At 60.2% G+C, this 20,430-nt stretch overlaps 1 protein-coding gene across 1 annotated transcript in view; it reads left to right on the top strand.

Moving 5' to 3' along the window:
• Positions 1 to 17,029, top strand: part of DIDO1 (death inducer-obliterator 1) — a 32,776-nt gene extending 15,747 nt beyond the window's left edge. Inside the window, exons 7-16 of the mRNA XM_029918133.1 lie at positions 6,931 to 7,405; positions 7,528 to 7,687; positions 8,815 to 8,931; positions 9,016 to 9,120; positions 9,294 to 9,429; positions 9,667 to 10,195; positions 10,574 to 10,727; positions 11,423 to 11,512; positions 12,313 to 12,508; positions 16,706 to 17,029. Coding sequence (XP_029773993.1) covers positions 6,931 to 7,405; positions 7,528 to 7,687; positions 8,815 to 8,931; positions 9,016 to 9,120; positions 9,294 to 9,429; positions 9,667 to 10,195; positions 10,574 to 10,727; positions 11,423 to 11,512; positions 12,313 to 12,508; positions 16,706 to 16,737 — 1,994 coding nt within the window. The 3' untranslated portion in view covers positions 16,738 to 17,029. The remainder of the gene's footprint in view (positions 1 to 6,930; positions 7,406 to 7,527; positions 7,688 to 8,814; positions 8,932 to 9,015; positions 9,121 to 9,293; positions 9,430 to 9,666; positions 10,196 to 10,573; positions 10,728 to 11,422; positions 11,513 to 12,312; positions 12,509 to 16,705) is intronic.
• The last annotated feature ends 3,401 nt before the right edge of the window (positions 17,030 to 20,430 follow it).

The following is a 20,430-nucleotide window of genomic DNA, read 5'->3' as shown; positions in this document are numbered from 1 at the left end:
GGGGGGGGGGGGGGGGCAGTCACTTCGGAACACTGCTGCTTGGGGTTGGTCGTAGGCACGTGGCAGGACAAAGGACACCGGGAGTCACCCCAGAAGCCCTGGGCGGCTGCCTGCTGGACGGCTCCATCCGCCCACCAGACCCCAAAAGCTGGCACGAGGGGGGGCGGGGGCCGCTGGGCGACCAGCACGGGGCACATGGGGTGAGGGTCTCCGCCCCCTCTTACCTCTGCCTCTCTGCCCCTCACCTCCCTCCACACCTCTGCCAGCTGCTTCTGCATATCAGCCTGCCCCCCGCCCCCCCAGTGAGGCCTGAGCTGCTTCAGCTGACGGGACAGACCGGTGACTGCTGGCCCGTCTCAGCACACTTGCATCTCAGAATTAGAGGTGGTGGAGAGCCATAATTTACAGAATGCCGAAGGGACATGTTTTTGAGCTAGTTGCTTCTGATCTTTTTCTGTTATCCCAGAAATGTCCTCTCCCAGTCGGTAAAATCTCCGACTTCGGTCTTGGTGAGTAGTAGTGTCTCTCCCTTGTCCCCCAGACTATCAGCCCACAGTTGGGGGTGCAGGCAGCACACACGCACACAGCAGACACCTGTGTCCCCTGCGGGGACCCCCGCCTTCCTTTCTCCCTGGCTGCGGAGAGGAGCCCTTTTCAGGGTTGGGGTGAGCTGGCTGGGACAACGCTAGGAGGCGGCGTTCCCACGTTGACCGGGGTGCGTGTCAAGCCTGCGGGTAGATGGCGACGCAGCACGTCGTGCTTCCTGCCGCGGGGCGCCACCTGCCCCTGTCCTTCCGAGGCAGCGGGCGCTGACCTTGGGTGGTGGGTGCGGGGCGGCTGTCTGTGAACACGGGTGCCGGGAACCCTTCCATCCAGCAGGCAAGGACTTGGCTCTTTCTGCTTCCCCCACAGAAGTCCCAGCGGGGGTGGCGCGGTTCACATACAGTTGCTTCTCTAATTTTTTGTTTTTTAACTGTTTTTGAGGATTTCTGTATGGTTTCTTTAACATGCAGAAGCAATTACCACTTTGTTTCTTCCCCCAAATCATGAAACTTGCTTTGATAACCTTATTTTTTCTGTTCTTGTTCATTGGGTCAACCGCCTGTTACTGTGAAGGCATGAAGAGGGCTGGAAACTGTTTTCTAAGCTCCCCCTGACTTGTTAGAGTTGGGAGCGGGGTTCTGATGCCCATATGCACCATGCCTGGTATCTCGGACCCTCGGGGTGGGCTCATTAGGAGACTTCAAACACCAGGGTTCTGGACAGATTTGGGCTGGAAAATGGGATTTCTGCAGTTCCATCCAGCTTTGAGAAGTAGAGTGGAAAAGCCTAACAACCTCTCCAACCAAATTCACATTTCTTAAGACAGCTCATGCAGATAGAAGCGTTTCCTCTCTGAGGGCCTGGGCACACCACACAGACTGTCCGCCTGCTTACGAAACGGATCGAGGAGAATGGTTTTTCTCGAACGTAACTAGGGGTGTGGGCTCCACAGGCACACTTCAGGAACCCTAAAGTCGCAGTAACAAATGTGGGGGTCCTAGGACCAGGAATGTGTTAAAGAAATCTAGATCCTTGGGTGTGGGCGGCCCTGGGTTCTGCCAGTTGCGTGAGCCATTTTTATCTGGTCCAAAATGGCCGTTGGCAATAAAATGGTTGGGGACAAATCAGACCTGGTATATCTGAGCCAATTTTCTCCCCCCAGTCGGAGGAAAACCCAAAACTCCTACTGATAGAGGACTTAGCTCAACAACTTCTTGATGTTCTCCGTGTAGCCGGGGCTTGGTTGGTCTCAGAGGATGCTCCTGGCGCTTTGAGCCTTTCATGCGCCTAACAAAAGTAGTAACTTCGGAAAAGGAGGTGAGGAAAAGGTTGCACAAGTTCATCAACACTTGGGAGGACGTCCTCAGTGGCTCCCAGTGCTACCCCTGAGTCGTAGTACTGTGGCCCCTGGTGGGTGGGGTGCAGGAAGTTCCCAGCAGTCTTGGCCTCACTCACACCAGCTGCTCTTCAGTGAGGCCCGCGTGACTTTGGGGAGCTGCAGACCTGCCGTGATCCGTAAAGACCGAGGCTGCAGGAGGGTCCTTCGGCAGCCGTCAGTGTCCCGGAGTCCACAGGTCCCTTCGATGGTGGTGCTCTAGTCCTGCCGGCACGACATGGATTTCAGGGCCGTCTGCATAAAGCTAGAACGTTCCTGAATTTGTGTGTGACGTGTCCCCGTGCACATGGCCGTATTCTTTGCTTCTGTAAACCGAAGCAGCGTTGCGGAGAGAAGGCTGGGCCCTCTTCTAGTGGGGAGAGTCTGTGGAAGCCCAGCCGGGACTGCGCAGAGGTAATGGCCGTGGGGCCGGCGGCCTGGGGGGTGCTGTGCACTGGGGCCCTTTGGGACGAGGAACGGACAGAGAAGGGCCAGCGGGCTGCTCCTGACAAGCCTCCCCCCCCGCCCCCATGTATGGGGCAGGCTAGTAAACCATCTGGGTGCGGAGGACATGGCTGCCATCTCACTCGTGGGGGCTGTGGTCACGCCTCAGCCAGTTAGAGACCTTGCCCCGACTCGAGCCTCCGGCCCTGTGTCCAGTCCCACATCGGCCACAGGCCACTCGCCTGATGGCAGCTATGTCGTCAGGGAGAGTGAGGTGCCCATTTCCCCATAAGGCCTTGGTGCCCGTCTTCCAGGTGGCTCACGCGGAAGGACAGTCACCCACCCGACACAAGTGAGCTTGGGGGGTTGGTTTTCAGAGCACTGCACGTGACACTTAAGATGAGGGAGGGAGACCTGCTTCAAGTGTCCACTTGGTTTCCTACAAGGTCCCTAAGGAGACTTCGGTGCGCCTCTCTGTTAAGGCGGAAGTCACCCGAATATGGGACATCAGTAAGAGAAAAGCCTAGAAAAGCTTTGTGAAGCCTGACCATGACAATTTGGGGGTCTACATAAAGACATCCTGAGGATGGTGTCTGGTCCAAACAGCCTCGGGGTGCAGCTTACACTTGGCATGAGCGCTCATGGGGGTGGGGGTACATGTTTTCTGATAGAGTAAGTTGGTATGGTTTCACTTTAAAGTGTTTACGCAAAGGCACAAGAGCAGCATGGCTTTCTCTTGCTACTGTTAATGTCACTTTTCACCCCAGAAGCCCTGGCAGTCGGAGGTGGGAAACCCTGGCCTGCCCAACTCTGCCTTTCCTTCCGGTGGAGGAGGCCTCGCTAGGTCGTCCCTGGGCAGGACTGCCCGGCTCTCCAGGGAGGAGCACAATTTGGACCCTGCCGGCTGCTGGGGCTGAGATGCTGAGCCAGTGGGCGGGTCTGCCAGGGAGCACGTGGTCTCTCGCTTGGGGCCGTGGGTGCCTTGCGCGCACCGCGGGACTCCCTGAGTCTGCCCTCCTGCCGCCCAGAAGTGCACAGTCTTACTTGGCTTTTAGAGCTGGTCACCCGAGGCAAGTGTGCCTGTTTCCTCTGGGGAATTTTAGGGTGAACTGGAACTAGTCGGGGCAGGATCAAAACAAAAGCTTTAGAGCAGTTTGCAGCCGCACCGAGGGTTTGTCACCAGTTCCCGCGAAGGGCAGCCCCTAGTCGTGCCTTCTGGGCCCGCTGGGCTGTGCGGGCCGGAGCTTCACCTGGGCAGCTGCCACTTCCTCTGCTGGAGCCTGTGCTCCCGGCTCCACTGAGGCCCGCCACTGCCACCCAGCGGCCAGCGAGGCTGCAGCACCACGGCCCCCTGGCGCGGAGACAGGCCCGGATTCCAGGGTGCGCTCTGCTAGGCTTCACCCCAAAGCTCTCCTCTGTTACCACCAAGTGGCCGCATCCCACAGAAGCCGCTGCATCCAGGATGATGGCTTGATCTCCAGGCAGCAGCTCTTCCTCCTCTCGTTGCTAAGGTCCCAGACAGCCCCCTGAGTTCTGCCTGGCCTAGCCCTTCCCCGCGAGCAGGCCCCAGGGTGTGGGCGCTAAGGAGCCTTGGCTGCCAAGGTGGCACGCACTGGGCACACCCCTTGGGCTGCCTCCCTCCAGCACATCAGCGGGCTCCAGGAGAGTGTGGCCACCTTACCTTTGTGGACCAGAGAGTCCTTCAGTGCTTGGGGCCAATAGTCCCCTGAAGCTGCTCTTGTGTGGCTTTCTAGAATGTTTTTCTGATTACACAATTACTCTTGGCCCTTTTGTAAACATACACAGCATCATACATTTAGTGAGTCTGGATGAAGAATCTGCAAATGATTTAAGCTGTACTCAAAAATAATCGTTTCTCTCACTGTGAGAACATTCCAGTGCTGTACAGGGTCAGTCACTGGCAGCAGCTGACGCACCCCTGCCCGGCAGTGGGACTAGAGGCGGCGGCATCTGCGGTGCTTGCTGGACAGAGCCGTTGGCACAGTGCCAGCGTATCTGAGCGGGACTTGGGCGTGTCCAGCGCGCTGGTGGAGCCCATCAGTTTAGAACATTGTACTAATAATCTGCCTGTTGTGTAGTCTGTGGAGCACAGGTTAGGGATAATGAGTTGACTTTAAAAAAGGTAGCAGCCAGTTCTGTAAAACAGCACCGTGGTTAAGGAAAGGCATCTCCTGCTTTTTAAAGAGATGGTGTTCGTTCATTTACCACTAAAGCCTTTTTGGGTGATAGATCACTTCAGTCCCACATACTGGGAGTGTCCTAAAAAGAATGTTGACTTGGCTTTTCCGTGAATGTGAGCACACGGGTTAGACAGGTGGGAGCATCGATCTGAGGTTCTGACTGGGAGAGAGACTGGAGGAAACGTTTTATTATTTTTAATTTTTTTTTTATGTTTGTTTACTTTTGAGAGAGAGATAGCAAGTGGGGGAGGGCCAGAGAGAGAGAGAGACAGAATCTGAAACTGGCTTCAAGCTGTCAGCGCAGAGCCTGACACAGGGCTTAAACTCACAAACCATGAGATCATGACCTGAGCCAAAGTCACAGGCTTAACTGACTGAGCCACCAGGCACCCTTGAAGTAAGCGGTTTGAGAGTTCCAGTTTTCCACCTTAAATGAAATGCAGCCACTTACATGTCAAGTGACGAGATTTGCTTCTGGCCTCGTCACACAGGGGTCCTGTCCGTGACGGGCCTTCCCAGGGTGTCTAGAGGTGGCCTAGGCCAGCGTTTTAGGCGTGCCCCCAAAGGACCGTTGGCAGAGTTTGTCTTGATGAAAGGCAGTGACAGAACCAGGCCTGGGCGTCCGTCGTCAGGGCAGCTGCTGGGGGCCTTGCTGCCCGTCCTTTGTCCTTGCTGTGCTGCCCTTCCCTGGCCCCCTGCTTCCTGCGGGAAAAGGGACCGTCCACCTGAGTCCACCCCAAGCTAGCAGCCCCCCACCCCGGTCAAGGCGGACCTCGTGGCCAAATCTGAGTTGGTAAAAGTCTGTGTGTGAGCGCTGAGGTCTGTGACCTTGGTCACAAGAACTTGATGGGCTGGGAGGCTGCGAAGAAACGTTTGGCCCTATCGTGCCCGTTTTTTGCTTTGTGAGACCTCATCGTCGCTTCAGTGTGCTTTCTTGAAAAATCCAGCTCTCGAGGCCTTTACAGGGGTGGCTGTTGGTGCCAGCACAGGTGACAGCTGGCGGGGCGGGGTGGGGCGCAGGCCACCTTGGGCAGGGTGGGGAGGTTGGAGGCTCTGAGGTGAAAATACAGGCTGTGGAGTCCGAGCTGACGCCCGGTGACGTCGTACTCGTGAGGCTGGCTGTCCTGAGTGTGGGTCCGTGTGGCGTGGTCAATGCAGACTTGGTGGGATCTGGAAGTTGCGTTTAGAGAGAGGAGGGGTGAGGTCCCAGGCCTTCAGCTCCCACTGGCCCCCCCCCCCCTGCAGGAAGGAGGCGTGACAGCAGGGACCTGCAGCCACAGGAGGGCTGCTGGTTGTGCCAGGCTTGTCTGTAAGTCGGGGGGTGGGGGGGCCTCTCAGAGGCCTGAGACTTTCTCCCTCGCTCATTAGAACGGCTGAGAGAAGCCCCGCCGGGGGCGCTGCAGCGAATGTGGGAGCCCCCCCTCCCCCGTTTTGAGGTGCAGTTTCTCCGGTGGTCCCCCGAGTGACTTAGCCACCACCCTGACCGTGTGCCCATGCAGCGTCCTGGCCATTCGGCTCCGAGCAGGGTCTGTCCGAGACCTTGCTGCATGCGCTGCCCCTCGGCCGGCTGTGGCCCCCAGAACCGCCTCCCTTGCCGGCCTCGCCCCTTCGCTCTGATCGTCTGGTCCTTCACGTGCTCTCGGTCTCCCTGACCACCAGGTGCTAGCATTACCTAAAGATTTTTGTGCAAGTGAAGGAGTTTCAATATTGTTTCAGCTTTTGATTACAGCCCTTGTTTGGATCAGAAGCTCGAATTCAGTGGCCTGCCCCATAACTGGCACAAGCAGATGGCTGTCGGTGGGCACGGCTGTCCACCCCTCTCACTCTTTGCGAGTGGAGTGGCTGACCCTCCCCGTGCTGAGAGTGCCCTCGAGGTGCCCTCCTTTGCACCTGTTGTCCAGATGGGTGGGGGGCATCCGCGTGCGGCCACCGGAGCGGGGCCGGGGAGCGAGCACATCTGTCTGACCCGTCCGGGAAGATGTTCTGCACTCAGGTGCACAACAACATTACACTTGAATTCTTTGTGAAAGCCCTTTTCTGAGTCTTTTCCTAATGACGCGGAATTTGCCATTCAGTTTTCAAGCTTAATAATTTAAATTAAGCCTTTGGAAACTCGGGTTTGTTGCTTGGAGTAAAAGGTTTAATATAACGTAGCAAAGCGACAAGTTCTGAGACAAGGCGAGGTCGCTCACCGTGTTGCTGGCAGCCCTTACTTGCAACACTTGCGAATAGTTCGCGATTGTAAGCCACTCTCCCAGAGTCATGCGCAGTAAGCTCTGCTAGTTCAAGGGTGAGCGTGTTTTGGAGTCGGGGAGCGCACAGCCGCCACCGCCCGCCTCACTAAGCGTGTGCGTGTCTCGTTTGCAGCCATGAAGGAGGACAGGCGTGTGGAGGAGAAGACCGCGCTGGTGGCCGCTGGGCCGAGGAAGATGGCTCCTCCGGGCTCCGCAGCAGGTGGCAAACAGCCTGCGCCCAGAAACCTCCTGCCCAAGAAGTCTCCTCCCTTCGCAAACGCAACGGCGGCCAAAGCGGCCAGCAAGAAGTCGCCAGCGGGCTTCAAGGGCACCATCCCTAAGAGGCCGTGGCTCTCGGTGGCCCCCCCGGGAGGCACCCCCACTGCCAAGCCGGCCAGGCTGGCACCCGGGGCTGCCGCATCCACTTCTAAAAAGTTACCCGGCTCTGCCGCGTTGGTCGGGGCCCTCAGGAAGCCGGCCGCCACCTCCGTGCCTGTGGCTTCTCCAGCCCCGGGACGCCTGGGGACCTCGAGCCCCGCCCTCTCCCAGCCAAATTCACAAATCCGGCAGAACATAAGGCGCTCCCTGAAGGAGATTTTGTGGAAGAGGTGGGCTCTCCTACTTGACTTCTGGCCGTTGAGGTGGACGCGGCGCGGCCGTTCTGTGGCTGCCGTGCTTTGGGGCCCCGCACGGGCGGTGGTTCACTCGGCCCTTCTTCTCTTGCTCCTAGAGTCAACGACAGCGACGACCTGATCATGACAGAAAACGAGGTCGGGAAGATCGCCCTCCACATTGAGAAAGAGATGTTTAATTTGTTCCAAGTCACAGACAACCGCTACAAGAGTAAATACCGCAGCATCATGTTCAACCTCAAGGACCCCAAAAATCAGGTGTGTGTGCATGGCTGGCGTGGGAACGTCCCCGCCCCGGTTTCCCTGGGCCACGCTTTGTGGTGACGCCGGAAGGACGTGCACTGCCGGGGTAGAGACTCCCGTTCGTCCCGCCCCGGGGGCCGGGGGTTCTCACGGCTTCTCCGAAGCCCCTCCTCGTCCCACCAGATTGTTCTTTTTTAAACATGGCTGTAAAAATTCTGTAAGAATTTCTGTCGTTCTGTTGGCTCCAGAGTAACACTGAGGCTCTTGATCTTAGGATGCGGGCGTCTCCACATTTCGGCTCCAGACAGCCTTTCCTGCCTTGTTCCCGCACCCTGGGCTGAGCGGGCGTGCTCGGGGCCGTACCTGGTCCACAGCGCACCCGCAGCGCTGGCCCCTGGGGCAGGCCGTGCTCTCGCGGGGGGCAGTGTCAGTGACTCACTGGGAAAGCACTGGCCCCTCGCCTGGTGCGCGTCCCCCCTCCTGCCCCTGGGGCGTGGCGTCTTCCCCCGTGGTCTCTCCGTAGGCTCAGGGCAGAGTCAGATGCTCAGACTTCTCGGCACAGTGCAGTAGGCCCGTGGCAGAAGCGTCTCTTCCCTTTATCTCTGTCCCTGTGCCTTTTTTTTTATACTTTTTTTTTTTTAAGTTTATTTACTTTGAGAGAGAGCATGAGTGGACAAGGGGCAAAGAGAGGGAAAGAAAGAATCTCAAGTAGGGCTTCATATTGGGAGTGTGGCCCCTGACTCAGGGCTCAATCTCACGAACCGTGTGATCATGAACTGAGCCGAAATCAAGAGTTGGGCGCCCACCCGACTGAGCCCGCCAGACGCCCCTCACACTGTACCTTTTTGAGTTGGTTTTCTTCTGTGAGGACTTCTCAGCAGAGTCAGTGCCACACGGGCTTGCGGCCCGCCAGTGCCAGTGTTTCTCTGGACCCGTTGACTCTCCATTGGGGACAGCTTGGCGTTTGCCCCGTGGGCTACTGGCGAGGTCAGGCGCCTGCTGCGCTCGGTCCTTCATCCTGTTGCCGCCAGGCCTCTGGCAAGACTTCTCGTGCTGGGGGGCTCTTCTCAGACTCCCTGCGGTGTGGCCGAAGCAGCTGCGAAGCATCTTTGAACAAGTGAACAAAGGATGTCTGTTTGTAGGGCCTCTTCCACCGCGTTCTGCGGGAGGAGATCCCGTTGGCAAAGCTGGTGAGGATGAAGCCAGAAGAGCTGGTGTCTAAAGAGCTGTCCACGTGGCGGGAGCGGCCGGCAAGAGCCGTGAGTGGTGGCCAGCGAGGGGGCCGGGCGGCGGGCGGGTGGGGCGCGAGCAGGGTTTCAGGCTCCGTGTCCCCGCCGCGGCAGGTGATGGAGTCCAGAAGCAAGCTGCACAGTGAAAGTAGACAGGCCACCGTGAAGCAGGAAACCGCGCCCGACATGGAGGACTCCCCACCTGTGTCCGATTCCGACGTAAGCCTTTGGGGTTCCCAGGGTTCACGAGGACGGGGCGAAAGTAATCCGTTCCTGAGGGGCGGGGCATCTGCGTTGACCAGCACTGTGCTCGGTGGCCCTTCATGCGCGCTTGTCCGTGCCGCTGCCGCGGGGCAGACCGGCAGGGCTCAGGCGTCCGTCCTGGCCCGCAGGAGCAGCAGGAGTCGGTGCGGGCCGTCCCGGAGCAGAGCGCCGCGCCCCTGCTGGACGTCTTCAGCAGCATGTTGAAAGACACCACGAGTCAGCACCGGGCGCACCTGTTCGACCTGAACTGTAAGATCTGCACAGGTGAGCACCAAGCGGGGCGCCCGCCTCCGGAGCGGGGCCTGACCCTTCTGGTGGTGGTTGTGCTCTGCCCAAGTTTAACCAGTGAAAGGACTGTAGCGCTTTTCTGAAGTTGTGGAGCTTCTGCCTTTATGATGGGACTTTTTTTTTTTAATTCTTTTAAGAAATTATCTGCTCGTGAGCAGGCTGTGCCCTCGAATGTGTGGGGTATCTCACAAAGGCCTTCCCCGTGTTCTTCAGGTCAGGTTCCGTCGTCAGAAGATGAACCAGCTCCAAAAAAGCAAAAGCTGTCGGCTTCTAAGAAGGAGGAGTCCAGACCCAAGCAGGACGGCACCCCCTCTGAGCCAGTTCTCAGCTCGGCGGATGACGTGGGGCCGGCAGCCCTGCCTGAGCGCGCCGCCGAGCCAGAGCTGGACGGCGCGGCTTCCCGTGCGCTCTCGGAGAGCAAGTATCTCCCTGTGCCTCCAGGAGACGGCCACCCAGAACCTTCCACTGTGGAAGGCCCCTCCTGTGCAGGCACCTGTGGGGGCCCAGTGCTCACCACAGTCACGGTGTCTGGCCGAGATCCCAGGACCGCCCCGGGCGGGTCGTGCACAGTCACGGCCCCCGCAGCAGCCCACCCAGACGGCGCCCACGCAGGGGAATCCCGACAGGACATCCTGAAGCCTGCCGTGACCTCGGTGGCGGTGCCCAAGTCCATCCTCGCGAAGCCGTCCTCCTCCCCTGAGCCCAGATACCTCCTGCCGGTGCCTCCGTCACCTCGCGTCAGGTGCGCTCCCTGAGGGCTGACGGAAGCAGCGGGGGGCGGGGTCCCGCCGTTCAGCTTAGACGACTGTGCCCCGAATGCAGCAGCGCTGGGATGCTTTGCACGGGCGTTAGCAGGCCTGCTGGCAGCCTGTGTGCTTGTCCTTCTAAACGTAGGTCTCGTGAAACCTGAAATGAGACCTTGTGGTCGTTCAGGTTTGTTGCCTCCCTGGTTTATTTTTTCTTGACTGGGATGCATAGTGGGTCAAGTACCTGATTTGAAAAAACTTCCGAAACTCACAGGAATTTAATCTAGCTGGTGTGATCGAAGAAGTTCCCCATACTTGGAAATCCTTTGTGCAGAAAGAAAGATTTATTTCCTTTCTCTAATTTTGTTTTACAGCCTCTCCGAGTCAAGGTCCCCCCCAGAAGGAGACACAGCCCTCTTTCTGTCTCGACTCAGCACCATCTGGAAAGGATTTATTAACATGCAGAGTGTAGCGAAATTTGTCACTAAGGCATATCCCGTCTCGGGGTGCTGTGACTATCTCAGTGAGGTTAGAGCCGGGAGAGGGAGCGTGTGCGCGGGCGGACGTGCGCCCGGCTTCCGTAGATGCCCTGACCCCGCGTGGTCCATGAGGCGGCCTCCAGCAAGTGTGGCGGGCCTGTAGGGTTCGAAGGCACGGAGAGCCTGCCGTCACCCGTCCGCAGGTTAAGCACCTTGGACAGCGGTAGACGTTGCGCTGAGCAGTTGGGCTGAGCAGTTGGGCGTCCCAACATTGACGACAAAGCCCCCACCGTCTTCCTTCCTTGGTGCAGTGAGGGCGGTTCCCCAGGGTGCGCACTCCCAGCTGAAGGCGTGGTCTGGCGCGGGTGACTGTTGGCATGTAGTGACACACGTGACAGCTCTGCTTTTCCAGAGTCTGTAAACAGCACTGGTACCTACGGCCTCAGCACGTGGTCTAGTAAGTCGTTCTGGATCGTAGCTCGTTGCCGTGCGTGTACATTCACAAAGGATGACCCCAGATTTTTGCAAAATATGATCCCGTTTGCCAGGAGGCCATCGTACCACACTTATGTTTGGTGACTCCTAATCCTGGATGTTAAGCAGGCCACATTTAATGTAGTGTGACCATCTTTGGAATAGTTGTTCTCCTGAGTCTCAGGTAGTTGGATGTGTGGAAATCCCTGCATCGGTGTTTACAGGTACCGTGGTGTTGTGGGTCATTTACCCCAAGTATGTTTTGTGTAGGACCTGCCGGACACGATTCACATCGGCGGAAGGATCGCGCCCCGCACGGTCTGGGACTATGTCGGCAAGCTCAAGTCTTCGGTGTCTAAGGTACCTCCTTTAGTCTGGTCTCTGCACCTGTGAGGAAGGTGTGCGTTTCAATGCAGCTCTCGCCTCTTTCACTTTTCATCTTGATGGGTTAGTACTTGAAACGTCAGCCTGTAAGCTACTAAATGGTGCCAGGGAAATGTTTGAAATTATGTTTGTAGCCGGACAGCAGAGTGTGTGTGTTTGGGTAAAACACTGATGGCAGTCTTATCAGAATTTGTTTCAGTAATATGTGTGCTGTTCAGTGCTAGTGAGAAACACAGGCACAGTGCCTCCTCACTGTTTCTGTGACCCAAGGAGCCAGCGGGTGCTTCATGGTGACCGGCTGGTGCTCGAGGCCTGGGCAGCGCCAGCCCCTGAGACACAGCGGCCGCCGGGCTGCAGCAGGGGAGGGGCCGTGGTTCTCCTCGGCCTCCACATGGGGCTCAGACCCTCTGGGTTCCTAGATCACACGTCTGGGTGGTCAGGACTTCCATCCTCACGGTCCACCCAGAGGCGGCTCCCGGCCGGCACCACAGCAGGGATGCGTTGGTGCGAGAACACCGTGGGAGGGGCCGCTCCGAGGACGCGGGGCTCTGAATAGGGTGGTCTTAAGAAGGAGAGTCCTGCCCAGACCAGGGCCTGCGCCCGGCAGCCGGACACTGGGCACCGCGCTGCCCTAGCGCCGTCCTAACGTGCGCCCGGCGGGGCTGTGGGGACCGTGTCCGGGGGCCTGCCGTCCCGCGGGCGAGCTTACAGGCAGCACACAGATGCCGCCTCTGGTGGCCGCAGGCCAACGCGCTCTCGTCCTGTCTGTGCCGCAGGAGCTGTGTCTCATCCGCTTCCACGCCGCCACCGAGGAGGAGGAGGTGGCCTATGTGTCTCTCTACTCCTATTTCAGCAGCCGCGGCCGCTTCGGGGTCGTGGCCAACAACAGCAGGCACGTCAAGGACCTCTACCTGATCCCGCTGAGCGCCAAGGACCCCGTTCCGTCCAAACTCTTGCCCTTTGAGGGACCAGGTAAGCGCCAGTTTTCTTAGTGGTGACAAGACACACCCGATCCCACGTGTCCCTTTCCCGCCAACACCACGTCTTCCCGAGCTGCACACAGCCTTTCTAGCAGCAGGAGCACGGAGTGCAGGGGGAGCAGTGCCGAGCTGTAGGACTCGGCCTCTGGAGGCAGGGGTGGGGGGCGCTGGAAGTAGCCTCCTCTCTGGCCTGAACCGTCGTAGAGAGTGACACACGGAGGGGAAAGTCCCCAGCAGCCGCCAGGAGGGTACCGGCCCTGCCAGCAGCTCGGGGCCGCGCTCACGCCAGGCGGGCTCCCCTCGGGCGTCCGGGCGCCGCAGGAGGGCCGACTCTGCTCGTTGCCTAGAAAGCTGTGCTCGTGGAGGATCACTTACAAGTTAGTCTGTAAAAAAACAAAACAAAAACCAAAAAAGCCACTAATTCAGCCTTGTCAAGGGGTGGAGGGTGATTCCAAGGGGAAGCTGGTCTGTGGGGGCCAGCTCTTTCTCACCCCATGAGTGGAAGAAGGCGCGGGACTAGTTACCCAGAGCAGGAGGCGCCCACACTGAAGTGCCTCCTTGGCCACGAAGTCCCCGAGGACTAGGAGCACCTGGCGGGCGCTGCGCTGTGTCTGACACACGGCGACCCTCTTGGAAGCGCTTTGTGCTAGAGGCTTCGGCTGAAAGCCAGTCGAGCACTGCCCCTGCCAGGACCTGGCGCCCCCATGCCCTTGGCCCTGGCACCCGCCCTGACAGGCGCTCCCGCCACAGCCACGCACTGTACCCACCGCCCCTAAACCGTAGCGGGGCCCCGAGAGGCCGCTCCCGCCAGAGTGCCTGCCCCCACCACACGCACGGCCCGGGTCCGACTGGAGCCCGCCCTTAGCGCCCGCGCTGGGCGCAGCTGCACCCTGCGGGTCAGAAGCCCCACACGGTGTCGGTGGCGTCTGCCATTGCGGGGCCGGGGCCCCACGGGCACACTGCGCGAAGTGGCCTCCATGCCAAGCACATTTTAACAGCCAAGTACTTCGGGGTGTCCCCTCCCACATTCCGCGGGGGGAAGAGACGCCACCTGACGGGCGTCGTGGTGGAGGTTCTTGGCGAGTGGCTGTGTGAAGCGCGCTGGCCTGCTCCCTGGTCCTCCGTCCTGTGCTCCTGGAGGCTGAAGACGAAGAAGCCGCGCTCTCGGGCCCCGCGGAGACTCTCCGGTCAGTCACCAGTGTAGGAGCTCGCGTGGAGAATGTAGCGGAAGCGGAGGCGTGGGGCTCCCCCTGGCACAGATGCAGGGGTCCCCAGAGCAGTGGGGGAGACTCCAGCCTCCCTTTAAACCGTAGTAACCTGCCCCGTGGCAAGCTTCCCTGAGCCCCTGCTGTGGGATGAGCGGGACGGGGGCCTTTGTGGGGGCCCCGCCTGGGCAGGGGTGCGAGGGGCTGGGCTCCGTGGCTAGGCGGTCCGAGTTCCTTGCCGTGGACAGGAGAGGAGACCCTCCGTTGGAGTCACAGCGGGCGCAGCCCAGCTGGCGGAAAGCCGGGGACCCCACGGGACACTGAAGGGTGACGCGGGGACCAGCAAGGCCGGGGGTGGGGGGCCTTTCGCCCGATCCCCTGAGTGCACGGGCACCGGGCACACCGACACGCCCCCGGAGCTGCAGCACCGCTTCAAGAGCCTCCTGAGCGCACTCATTCTCGGGCCCTAAATCTAACCCATTCAGTGCGTGCTTTCCATTTTCCTGACGCCGTTACCTGCCGTTAACCTCTGGGTATCTGTATTTGATACGCTTCTGCAGCCAGACAGCCTTGACCCCAGGCCAGGTCACCTACCTGACCTGCTTCACGTGGTCACAGCGCGACTCGGCGCTCTCCCAGTACGGATGCTCGTGTGTCCTGGTCTCGTGCCGGGTGTGTGTTGTGCGTATGTGCGTGTGTTTGGAAGGCCGTGCATGTGGCCTGGTGTGTGTGTCGTGTGTGCACGCATCTGCAGGGCCAGGCATGGGAACGTCTGTCCCGTCTCGAGGAGGTGGCCTCTGGAGGGCAGCCCTTGAAAGCACAGGCCAGTCGGAGGGTGCCAGTAGTGGCGTCCCTCTGCCTGGTGAGGGGCATCCTCGGTTTCCGCTGCAGCCCTGCCCACGGCTGTCCCTTGCCTGAGGTCACACACCCGGTAGATGCTCCCTCCAGGGAGCAGGGCTATGGCTCTGGGGAGCCCCCAGCCTGGGCCAGGGGCGTGTTGTGTGAGTAGGGAGAGGGTGCAGAGAGGCGCTGAGGGTAGAGGGAGGGAGGGTGTTGCAGGAGTGACCAGCTCTACCCAGAGCTCCGTGTGTGGAAGGTCATTTCATTCCTGTAGGAAATCATGGGTGCCCTCACCTCCCGCGCTCAGGAGCCCAGTAGATTTTGGTGACATGGACTCGCCCGAAACTCGGGTTTGCACTAGAGGGCATTTCAACCACGTCCTGCCCCGGGGCCTCTGTGTGCGCCTGACCCCTGGCCGGCGCTGCGTGTTCTCGCGGCGCCGCGCTCCTGCCGGGACACGCGGAGAGGTGTGCGCACGCAGTCCGTCCTCAGCCCTCCCCCGAGCGGCCGCGCGGCACTGCAGAGCACAGTCAGCTCCCGAGGGCGTCTTCGTCCGCGCGAGCACCAGGTTGTCGTGTTCTGTCACACGGTGTCACTCGGAACCGCCTGACAGCTTAGTAATCTCAGAAGACACCTGGGAAGCCTGAGTTCCCCCCACCCAGCAGCCTGTCCTCTCACTTGGGACCTTCGTGTGAGCGGCCGGGCTGACAGGGTTCCTCCCCTGGGGACGTGGGTCTCCGGTGCTCTCCACGCCTCAAGGCCTAGTTCACAGAAGGAAGACCAGTCACGGACATTTCATCTCATATGTCCCCTGTGACCCCAACAGGACTGGACCCAGGCCAGGGTGCCTCGTCACCCCCGAGTGACTCGGGGCTCAGGTTCTCGCCCGGAACGCCTGTCGGGTGACGTTGGCTTCTAAGAGGCACGTGCTGGAGGCGGCAGGGCTGCCGCCTGGCTGGGTGCACGGCGTGGGGGGCTGTGCGCCTGGAGCAGATCCCTAGTGCCGGCTTCTGTACTCCTCCTAAACTGCTTTTCTAAACTAGCTGGAAGCTTCTGGGTGGAAGTGTTGTCAGGTAAGCTCCCCTCGGTTCTGCTGTGCGTGCGGTGTGAGTGGCTGTGCTCGCACGGTCACCAAAGTCAAATACGCTCTCGATTACGATGTATCACTTTCTCCTTCAGAATCAATAAAAATATTTTCTAGAAACTGGTCACTGGTTGTTTCAGTTTGAACCATTTGTAGCTCCTGTCGCAGGTGCGCTGTGACGGAGGACGAGCCGCCGCCTGGCTGAGGGCCTGCAGGGCCGCGCTGCTCTGGGCGCCCGGACGGACGAGGCCGGACGACACCCTCCCTTCCCTGGAGCGCGCTGCCCCCGGGCCCCGTCCGGCCTCGGGGTCCGAGCTGGAAAGACAGGCGTGTGTGTGTGTGCGTGTGTGTGTGTGTGTGCGTGTGTGTGTGCGCGCTCGTGGCGGTGGCCGGAGGGGGGGTGCTGTTTCCCTGTGCTCGCCAAGCCTCTTTCTGGACCAGTCCTGCTTGAGGACCATGGCCTGTGAGCCCCCACCTAGTTTCTCTCAGCAGGACGAAGACTCTGTGGTGGCGGGTTCAGACCAGAGGAGTCTTCCTTTAAAAAAAAAGGATAGTGTAGCGTACCAGAATTAGGGGCGAAAGCGCTGTTTTCAAAGTTTGGGGCTTAAGGAGTCAGCTTTCAGACGGTTTATTAAAACTAAGTTTTGTCCCGGGGCGTGTCCGGCTTGCAGGGGGTGGGGCAGGGGTGCCTCCCACACTGTCCCCTTCCCTGGCGTCCCTGCTGCTGACACACCTGGACGCAAGCCCTGGGTTTTTTGGTCTCAGGTCAGGAAGTCAGCTGGCACACGACCTCGCAGGTGCCTGTCCCTAGGTCGGCCCCCGGTTCCTATGTGGGTGGTCTGGGTCGAGCCGCTGAGGCTGGAGACCCACCAGGAGCGCTCAGGGCGCCTGCGTAAAGCCAGCCAGCCGTGTTTCCCCACGCCGCACAGCCCGGGGACCCGTGTGCCCCGGCACCCCTCCGGAGGTGGGGGGATAGCACACAGCACCCACCCACCCACCCACCTAGTGGCTTGTTTCCATCTGCTTTGCAAATTACAAACCTAACAACAACCCTCAACAGGGCGGCGGGCAAGTCAGCATCTGTGCTGCTAACGACGGACGAAGGGAGGAATTTGTCAAAACCAGAGCGGCAGCCCGTGTGGTCACCAGCTCCGCACCCTCTCCGCCACCCTGTCCCAGGGAGCACTCGGCAGCGGGCAGGCCTGCACAGGGCCCTGGCTGGGCGACGGGCGTTCTGGAGGGGAGCCGGCCTTCTCCTGCCTCCCAGATGTGGGCACCCGTTTGATCTCGCCCACTGCCGCCTTGCCGGCCACCTCCCCGTGGCAGCATGGAGCACGGGTGATTCTGGGGTGCACACTCACGTCAGTAAAGATCGATTCCGAGGCTCACAGTAGACCCGCGAATTTTATTCCACAAACGTCAGTCATTGCCGAGGTGCCAGTTACCCTTCAGACACTAAAGCGACCATGACATGAACACGCAAGTCAGGTGATGAGATCCGACCCCTTTAAGACAGACAGAGCACCGGTTTGCATCAGACTGCTTAGAGATCGGTGTAGACGAGGCAGCCGAGAGTTGAAAGCTGCCTCATTCGTTGCCCACGCCTGCATAGCTGGCCGTTTTCAAGGCAGTGTACTGCTGGGTGCTTCAGCCGCCGTCCCCCCTGTGACCCGGAGGGCAGCAGCCGCCCTCTCCAGTCCACACAGCCCTCTGTTGTAAGTTTCCCTCGTGAAGGCACACTCTCCAGGACGGAGACCCAGGTCGCTTCCCTGTCACGCACAGCTCACTGACCTGACACCTGACCCCGAGCCACAAGTCCTGGTGTTGGTGTGCTGGAAGCTGAGCTTTTCCTGCGTGGACGACAGGTCCTGAGGACTCCCCGCTCCCAGGGCCCCGCCCACCCTCGTGGCTGAGCACACCCCTTCACGGGGCTCTCGGGCCGGGCTCTTCGGGGAGAGCCAGGCTTGCCGAGCAGCGCTGTGGCCTCTGGGGCCGCCAGCGGCCGGCCTGCAGTCCGAAGGGCCAGAGGGCCCTGCTAGCCACTGACCAAACCCAGACTGGGTCGGAGCGAGCAGTCGGGTGCCCAGCGAGCCGCTGCGGTGACAGAAGTGCCCTCGAAAGTTAAGGTACCTGAACTGGTGTTAATTAGGAAACTAACTTGGTCGATACCCCTCAGGTCCGCTGAGCAGAGACGTTGGCTTGTGACACAGTGTGGGCTGCCTGACTGTCCAGTCTGTTCCTGCCTTTGCCCGGTTCTTCCTTTCCTGGCTACGTGGCTTTTGTTGGGGGGACAGGGAGAGGACGTTCTGGAAGCCAGGCCTCGAGGTGATGGCGAGGTCCCAGCCTGCGACGGTGGATGTCCAGTGGACACGCGCGCGCTCACACGCCAGCCGTGAGGCCGGAGGCCCGCCCGGCACGGGAGGGAGGGCGGCTCTCGGTGCGCCGGCCGTGCAGCCTTCTCTGGTGCCGCTGACACTCCTCGTGCTGGACGGGCCACCCACCCCTCCCGTGCTCGCCCTGTCAACCCGTCTCCGTCAGAATTGAGGGAGGCTAACAGGCGTTTGAGAATCTGTAACGGTGCCCACAGGGAACTATTTCAAGTGACATGATTGTCTTTAAAGCCAAAAGGAACGGGAAAGCCTAGCAGTGAGTTCAGTGAGGGGAGCACGTGCACGTACGGTGCTCGTAAACACGCACACACTGCAGTGATGTCATCAGCTTTATGCGATTTGGTTTTAAATATGCTGTTGACGTGAGTTTTTGTTCTTTGTGTATCGTTTCTCCCTAAAATTCCTGTCCAGTGCCGCGGGGCTTTTTGCTGCCGTGGTTGCAGTTCCTCCTGGTGTCCCGGGCTCATCGTGAGTGTGCGGGGACTCGCCGCTGAACTTCTCTAACGTCCCCGCCAAAGTGCACGGGGTAGAACGGAGCAAGGCTTTTTTATTTAAAAAAGGAGAATTTTTAGGAACCGTCCTGTGCCCAGGAGCCCCCCGTTTTCCACGTGGCCTGCTCTCAGCCCGCCCTTCTCTTCAGTCTCCCCGGCCCGCGTTCGCAAAGACAGAGCAGGACTCGGCTCCTGGTGATGTTAACAGAAGGCCTTTCTAAACCTACGAGGACATTTATCGCAGCCCTTTTGCCGTCGGCTTGGTCTTGCCCGTTAGCTGACTGTGGCCCCAGCCGCTGGTGCCCTGCCCCGAGGGCGCGTGCCGGGGGGTCGGTACACGCTGGGTGTGGGGCTGCCCCCTGAGCGGACCGCGGGCGTCCGCACGGGTGGCTCAAGCTGCGTAGCACCACACGGGAGTTCCAGGAAGGGCTCTTCCCTTTCTGATGTGTAGAAAGCGGCAAATCAAAGAATGTAGCTAAGATTTTATTAAGAAACAAACCAGACCCCGTGGTGCGCGCGCTCCATTGGCTGGGGGTCAGCAGTGTGGGCATCCGCACGCTCGCGCGAGGTCTCCTCTTGACGCCTGGAATGCAAGCTCTGACCGTCGGGACGAGTTCACTCATGCGCTGGGCCCCGGGGTCCGTGGCTGTGACGTGGGGGCTGGATGGCGGTGGCGACGGTGCGTCCGTGGTCTTTTGCAATAAGTTGTTCAAACGCTTGACTTTGTTTTGTCAGTGAGAGTCTTCCTCCTTCCTGTTGACACGTGCGCCATCACCGCCCTCGCAGGACTGGGTCTGGAGGACAGAGACTGAAGTTCGATTCTAAAATGTGCACAACTGTTTTGTGTTTCAGGTCTTGAGTCTCCGCGCCCCAACATAATCCTCGGGCTGGTGATCTGCCAGAGGATGAAACGCCCTTCCAGTGCCGGAGAGTTAGATAGAGTCGAGGAGAAGCGGGCCCGGCTTCAGACCCAAGAAGAAACAGAAGCTTCTATCTATCCCAAAGGGCCTCCAGCCCCACAGTCTGAGAGGAAAGCCCCCAAGCTCCAGGGCTGCTCCGGGGACGCGTCCGGCAGCACCACGCCCCCAGGGACCCCGCCCCCGCCCCCCCCTCTGCCGGAGCCCCCCGGCGCCCCCGCGTCATCGTCGGTGCTGAAAATCCTGTCGTCGCTCAAACCGGGAGCCACGACCACCACCACGGCGGCCTCGACCACCACCACGGCCGTCACCGTGACCGCTCCCCCGGCCGCCCCCTCCACCTCGAAAACGGCCTCTCCCCTGGAGCACATCCTGCAGACGCTCTTCGGGAAGAAGAAGTCCTTCGACCCCCCTCCCAGAGAGCCCGTGGGGTCCGCGCCAGCCTCCCACCAGGACCCCAAAGCCACAGCCGATGGCGGGCTGCCCGCAGCACCTCTACTGGACCCTATTGTCCAGCAGTTCGGTCAGTTCTCAAGAGACCGAGCCCTGGAGGACGAGGAAGACGACAGACCGTATGACCCCGAAGAGGAGTACGGGCCCGACAGAGCCTGCGACGCGCAGCTGGAGCGCGGGAGGCGCCCCGATGGGGACCAGGCCCCGGAGGCAGCCGAGCGGGAGGAGGTGGCCTACGACCCAGAGGATGAGACCATCTTGGAGGAGGCCAAGGTGGCCATCGACGACCTGCCCAACAGGATGTGCGCGGACGGGAAGGGCGGCCCCAGCGGGAGGCCTGGCGAGCCCGCGGCCCCGTCGCTGGTGGAGCAGCAGCAGATGATAGAGGAGCTCAACAAGCAGATCGAGGAGCAGAAGAGGCAGGTGGAGGCGCAGGAGGCGGCGCTCCGGCAGCAGAGGGCCGCCGTGGGCGCCTCCATGGCGCACTTCTCCGTGGCCGGCGCGCTCATGTCGCCGCCCCCGAAGGCCCTGCCC

This window comes from Suricata suricatta, chromosome 12 (assembly GCF_006229205.1).
Source record: "Suricata suricatta isolate VVHF042 chromosome 12, meerkat_22Aug2017_6uvM2_HiC, whole genome shotgun sequence".
In the NCBI taxonomy this organism is placed as follows: Eukaryota; Metazoa; Chordata; class Mammalia; order Carnivora; family Herpestidae; genus Suricata; species Suricata suricatta.
The sequence above is the reverse complement of the archived record's forward strand: the minus strand, read 5'-3'. Positions and strand labels throughout refer to the sequence as shown.